Source organism: Sinocyclocheilus anshuiensis, unplaced genomic scaffold (genome assembly GCF_001515605.1).
Source record: "Sinocyclocheilus anshuiensis isolate Anshui unplaced genomic scaffold, SAMN03320099.WGS_v1.1 scaffold1832, whole genome shotgun sequence".
Taxonomy (NCBI): Eukaryota; Metazoa; Chordata; class Actinopteri; order Cypriniformes; family Cyprinidae; genus Sinocyclocheilus; species Sinocyclocheilus anshuiensis.
In genome coordinates, this window is record NW_015555884.1 from 661,471 (window position 1) to 667,623 (window position 6,153).

Genomic DNA, 6,153 nt, shown 5'->3' on the forward strand with positions numbered 1-6,153 from the left:
AAAAAAAATAAATAAATAAATAAATAATATATATATATATATATATATATTTAGTGGCAGAAACAAGCTGGCAGAAACACTGTATTTGTATTGTATTTTGTATAGGCTATTCAACAACACCTATTATATTATAGTATTATATTATATTATATTGTCAAAGTGTTTTCTTTAAATCTACCTAGTTTAACTTAAAAATGTAAGTTCAGTTGCTGCCTTAAATGCTTGAGAATAATCAAATTGGAAAAAGTCATATTAATTACATTTTTTTTTTTTATCTTGCCTAGTTGAATCTCGAATAACTTAAACAATGAAGTTGAAATTGTTTACATTATTTTAAAAATGTTAAGTAATGGAAAAAACATGTTTGCAATGACTTGTTCATATTATATTTACAATGCACTTTATGTGTGCATTGATTGTATGTTACACAGTTTTCCATTTACTACACTCTGAGAGCTATAAAAAAAACATGTAATATACACATACCCATTTTTTGAGCTGTTGATGCACAGGGACAAGCCAGGTCTTGATCTTGCTCTGTCTTCTTGTTCCTGTTGACAGACTGTTGGTTTTATACCAAACTGCAAAGCCTGGTACTACATCTCTATAGGCTAATTTCTCATTTTTACTGACAAGGTCCTAAAATGTGGCACCATAAGCCCACATGATGAAATGATTACAGCTTTATTTTGATTACATGATTACATTTTTTTTTTTACAGCTTACTCTATTGTTTTTTCTATTCACAGTGAGTAGTGGGCATGTTCCTACAGCAGAGTCTTTCCTGCCACACTAGAATATTCTTGCTGTTTGATACTGTCATTGGATGGCAATATGAAGTAAAAAGCAAACATTAAAGGCTAGAAGCACAAAGACAAGTATGCGTGTTTATTGTTTATCTTGATATTTCAGTAGCAATACGGAGAATTGCTACCGGATATTTAAAATGTAATTCATTGAATCTGCTGTCATTCTACCACAGAACCAGTTTTTCTTACTAATATTAACTATATCAAACTTAATTTTTCTTGTTGTCTGGACAATCTATAAAAATATGTATATGTCTGCACACACACACACACACACACACACACACACACACAGGTTTGTTTTTGTGAAAAGTGGGGACATCCCATAGGCGTAATGGTTTTTATACTGTACAGACTGTATATTCTATTGCCCTACACCAACCCTACCCCTAAACCTACCCCTTACAGGAAACTTTGTGTTATTTCAGATTTTCAATACACTCCATTCTGTGTGATTTATAAGCGTTTTGAAAAGTGGGGACATGGGGTAATGTCCTGAAAAGTCACCTTCTCCTCGTAATACCTATGTTATACCCTTGTCATTATACAAATTTATGTCCTCATTTGTCACAAAAACGCGCACACACTCACGCACACGATTAGGCGTAATGGTTTTTATACTGTACAGACTGTATATTCTATTGCCCTACACCAACCCTACCCCTAAACCTACCCCTTACAGGAAACTTTGTGTTATTTCAGATTTTCAATACACTCCATTCTGTGTGATTTATAAGCGTTTTGAAAAGTGGGGACATGGGGTAATGTCCTGAAAAGTCACCTTCTCCTTGTAATACCTGTGTCATACCTTTGTCATTATACAAATTTATGTCATTTGTCACAAAAATCCACGCATACACACACACACACACACACACACATAAATAAATAGAAATAAAATCACAAAATTATTTTTATAATGTAGTTACTTTTCTTGCAAAGACAAAAAATCACATTTTAGTTAACATTCTCTTTCATTTATATGGGATTTCTTGCAAATCAAAAGCAAAAACACATTTTAGTTCATTATAAAAACAAATACGCAATACAACTACCAATTTCTTGACATCAGTGCAAATGAATGAGGCATGCATTCCAGCTATTTATATATTTATGGCACAGTATGGTTGGCACATCAGCTTCCATCTCACAATTAAAAAAAAAACGAATGCAGAACACACTGTTAATGTTTTGTCTACACCGCTTCTATGCTAAACTGTATGTGTTTCTCCTTTTTGTATATGTTATTTAATTTAAATACACATGTGGCATTATGAATGTTTAACCCTCAAGCGTCAAAGACTGGGTCAGACTTGGTCCCGTTCCACTCTGGGAATGAGATTTGCGTTGGGAATGGGAATGTTGCGAGAGGAGAGCCAGGTGTTCCTCTGCGAATGCGCTCTCGAACACCATCACCAAAGATTGCTTGAGCTTTTTCTGAAACTCTTCACACATGAACACGTACAAGAAGGGATTCAGGCAGCTGTTCAAGTAGGCAAGACTGACTATGAAGAGCCCCATCTGGTCGAAAACATTCTGGAAGCTGGTCAGCTCATCTGATGTGTCTGCATCATACATTTCATACAACGACACTTCGAGAAATTTGTAAATATAAAAGGGAAGCCAGCAGAAGAAGAAGGCCAGGATTACTGCTAGGATAATACGGAAGGGTTTTAGTTTATTGTCTTTCCTGAGGCGCTTAACTCGTACTCCGATTGCCATGTAGGAAGCCAAAATTATGACGAACGGGATGAGGAAACCCACCACAAAACGGAACACTACCACCCTCTTGTAGGCGTCCAGACTTGAAAAGCCAGGTATGCACAGGGTTTGTTGCGGAGAATTGGAATGCGTTTTCCGAAAGATGACTAAAGGTAGACTGCAGGAAACTGCAGCTAACCAAATAAACAGGCAAATTATCCTCGCTTTCAGGACGGTTCGTTTGGTCCGGGCCCACACCACCACCCAGGTGGACAGGCAACGGTCCAGACTGATCGCTGTCAGCAGGAAAGTGCTGGCAAACATATTCAGCACAGTCACCAGGCTACTCAACATGCACATAAAGTCACCAAAAGGCCAATCTGAATCGCGATATTCATAAATTATAGTAAAGATCAGGAAAAATGAAAACAGGAAGTCAGCTACCGCCAGGTTCAGAAACCAAATGGTATTGACGGTCCTTTTCATTTTGAGGCCTGCGATGTAGATGACCATTCCATTGCCAGCAACACCAAGCACACATATTATGCAGTGCAGGAAAACATTGATGTTCTTTAAGTATTTCACTGTGGCATCTGTGCTGTTGGTTGATGGGGCTACGGTTTGGTCTAAAGTAAAAAGAAAAAAATAAATAGCTAGAAATTGGTCAGTCCAAAGATGAAAGCCAATGAACAACAACCATCAACTGAAAGGTGAAATAGAGCTACTTAAATACAGGGCAAATGAGAAAACTAATAACAAAACATCCATGACAACTAATACGTGGTGGGAACAAAGGACAATAGGAACTTATGAAAACAAACTAGAAGTCTATGAAACAAGAAGCTAAGACAAAATAACTGAAAGTCTGTGACAGAAACACAAAGGAAGTAGGCCTATGCATATTCGTTGTTTATCTCGATATTTCACTAGAAATGTGGAAGATTGCTAAAGAATATTTTGCAATGTTGTTCAATGAAACTGCTATGTCATTTTAGTAGGAAAAACAGCTGTACTTACCCATTTTGACTTTATTTGTTGAAGAGGCTAAAAAAATATAGACAAAATAATTAATAACGAAAATCCATAAATCAATATCTGTAACTGAGCATTATCAATATTTCAAGTTAATTCGAATGATTTTCAAAATACATAAGGTGCTTTGGGTGATGGTTAAGGGCTGTTAAAGGCACAAATCAATTTAATTAATTTGGAAAGCATCAAGGAAATAAATGTGAGGGAAAAAACAAAGCAAGAAATTAACTAAACTAACCCTTGAAAAAACTCAAATAAAAAGTGGAAATGAATAAGAAGATATTGCAAGAAATGTTAAACCTGCTCAACATTTAAACTAAAAAGAGCTTTAAGTAAAAAGGTCAATCACCTTACCAGTTTTCTGTGTTGTACTGCGAGTTGATTGGAAACTGGTCTGGTCCATATCACTTGGTTAAATATCGTTTTAAGAGTAAGAGAGGATGACTTATCACATTGACAGGAAACTCAGAAATCAATTGCATAAGTACTGCTTTCTGAAGTTTTTCCAAAGTCACTGAAAATCTGATGATGTTTTGGGTCATATTTATGAAGTATAGAAAATTCTAGAAAATATAATCATACATAATCATACATGTAACTTGTAGTCGTAGGTTGTATAGAGATTGGCCTCTGAGTGTTAGTCAGAGTTTCCAGGATGCGCCACGTGGAGGCTCTCTATGTGCATCACTTTTTATGTGATGTTCAATGGGAAAAAGAGCCGGTGGTTCAACCTGAAGAATGGCCTCCCCCAAGGCAGCGTACTTGCCCCGACCTTGTTTTAACATATATACCAATGATCAACCCCTGCCATCCAAATGCAGCAGATTTATCTATGCTGACGATCTGTGTTTAACAACTCAGCATAAGGCCTTCCCAGACATTGAAACTATTATAGAAAAGGCCCTATCAGAGATGTCTGTATATTATCAGGAAAACCACCTCAAGGCAAATCCGAGTAAAACCCAACTTTGCAGCGTCCATCTTAATAACAAACATGTAAAGAGACAGCTGAAAGTAATATGGGACGGACTAGAACTGGAAAACCTTAGATCGTACGCTGTCCTATAGACCAATTATAGGTTTGTAAACATTCAGGATGCGCGCACATCATGGTTGCAGAAAACCCAGGAGAGATAGCCTTTATGGCTAGAGAATTTCACAGATACGGTACAAAATAGTTAGGTTTAAAAAGATTATAAATTATATTGATTAGATGTCATTTTCAAAATGTTCTCCGCATATTACAAGAGCTTGTCAGTGACGTAACTGTGACGTCTACTCTAAATTGGTCTATAGAGAGCATATCATCAGACTGAAATCAAAGATCAGCACAAGAAATAATCTTCTCAGGAAATTAACCAACAGTAAATGGGGAGCTGACCCAAACACAATTAGAGTATCAGCTCTTGGACTATGCTACTCTGTAGCAGAATACGTGTGCTCTACCTGGAGTAGATCATGCCATGCACAAAATATTGACACATCTCTCAATGAAACATGCCGGATAATCACTGGCTGTATAAAAACTACTCCCACACCCTGCCTACATGCCTTGGCCGGAATAGCACCTCCAGATATAAGAAGAACTGCTATTAGCAATGAGGAACGGACCACTGCAGAGACAGATGAAAGGCATCTGCTCTTCTCCCACCAAAAGCCAATAAAGCGTCTTAGGTCCAGAAAAAGCTTTATGGATACCACACAAGCCATAAGCACATCCAAGAAAGCCTTTATTGAAACTCTTTGGCTTGATAGATGGAACGCCATTTTTGTGGGAGCAAGATCTTGGGAAGCCAGAGGAATCATCCCTGTTGAGTGTCTAGCCAGCGGCAACAATCAACCATGGCCTATCTGGAAGTCCCTCAACAGGCTACGAGTAGGCCATGGAAGATGCCTACAAACGTTACATGTTTGGGGTCTCCCAGTCCGCCCCTCGTGGAAATTAATGGCGCAAACACGCGGTTTCATTTACTACACATAGGCCTACTGAAGCTCGCGGTATTTTCAGCCTCTGCCGCCTCACTATATGAGTACATGAACAAATAAACATAATCTCTAATAAAAAGAGTCACTTCATGAGCATTTTACTTAATTTTGAGAAAACTATCGTAATATCGTATACAAAGATACACCAATGTTTCAGGAGTTTAGTACACAGAATAGGACACATGCTTATTAGATAACCGTATTTGAGTTGATGTATGTGCTTTTATTTATTATTATTTTTTAATCAACTATTTTTTTTCCAAACCATTGTTAGATGCAGTGTTTCCTGTAGTTATGCAAAGATTTGGTTTCAAAAACAGTATCAGTAAACTATTTCTTATGATTTTAAATCTGCATTGAACTTTAGATCAATCTCAAATTAAAAGGCGGTATTAAAGTCTGATTTTGTAGTGGATTTGTTCAAATTTGATCATCTCAATTCAAGTGATGAAGGATTTTGAAAGTCTGACAGTGTTGAGTACTACTATGAGGTTAACCCTGCATGGTGTAAATGTTTGAAAATGATTAACAGTTGCAAATAAACATTCATTAGAAATTTAGAAAAGTAATCAAAAAGTAATCAAAAGTAATCAGTTACATTACTTTAATAAAGTAATTGAAAAAG

At 36.6% G+C, this 6,153-nt stretch overlaps 2 protein-coding genes across 2 annotated transcripts in view; both read right to left on the reverse strand.

The window, feature by feature from the left end:
• The window catches only part of LOC107675856 (C3a anaphylatoxin chemotactic receptor-like), a 2,684-nt gene extending 2,127 nt beyond the window's left edge, over positions 1–557 (reverse strand). Inside the window, exon 1 of the mRNA XM_016470349.1 lies at positions 487–557. Within this exon, the coding sequence (XP_016325835.1) occupies positions 487–490 (4 nt within the window). The 5' untranslated portion in view covers positions 491–557. The remainder of the gene's footprint in view (positions 1–486) is intronic.
• A 1,533-nt stretch (positions 558–2,090) lies between these two features.
• LOC107675857 (C3a anaphylatoxin chemotactic receptor-like) lies at positions 2,091–3,531 on the reverse strand. Its single transcript, XM_016470350.1, has 2 exons — positions 3,528–3,531; positions 2,091–3,136 (listed from the first exon to the last, which is right to left on the reverse strand). Exons 1-2 carry the CDS (start codon positions 3,529–3,531, stop codon positions 2,091–2,093), a joined length of 1,050 nt encoding a protein of 349 aa, XP_016325836.1.
• Between the last annotated feature and the right edge of the window lie 2,622 nt (positions 3,532–6,153).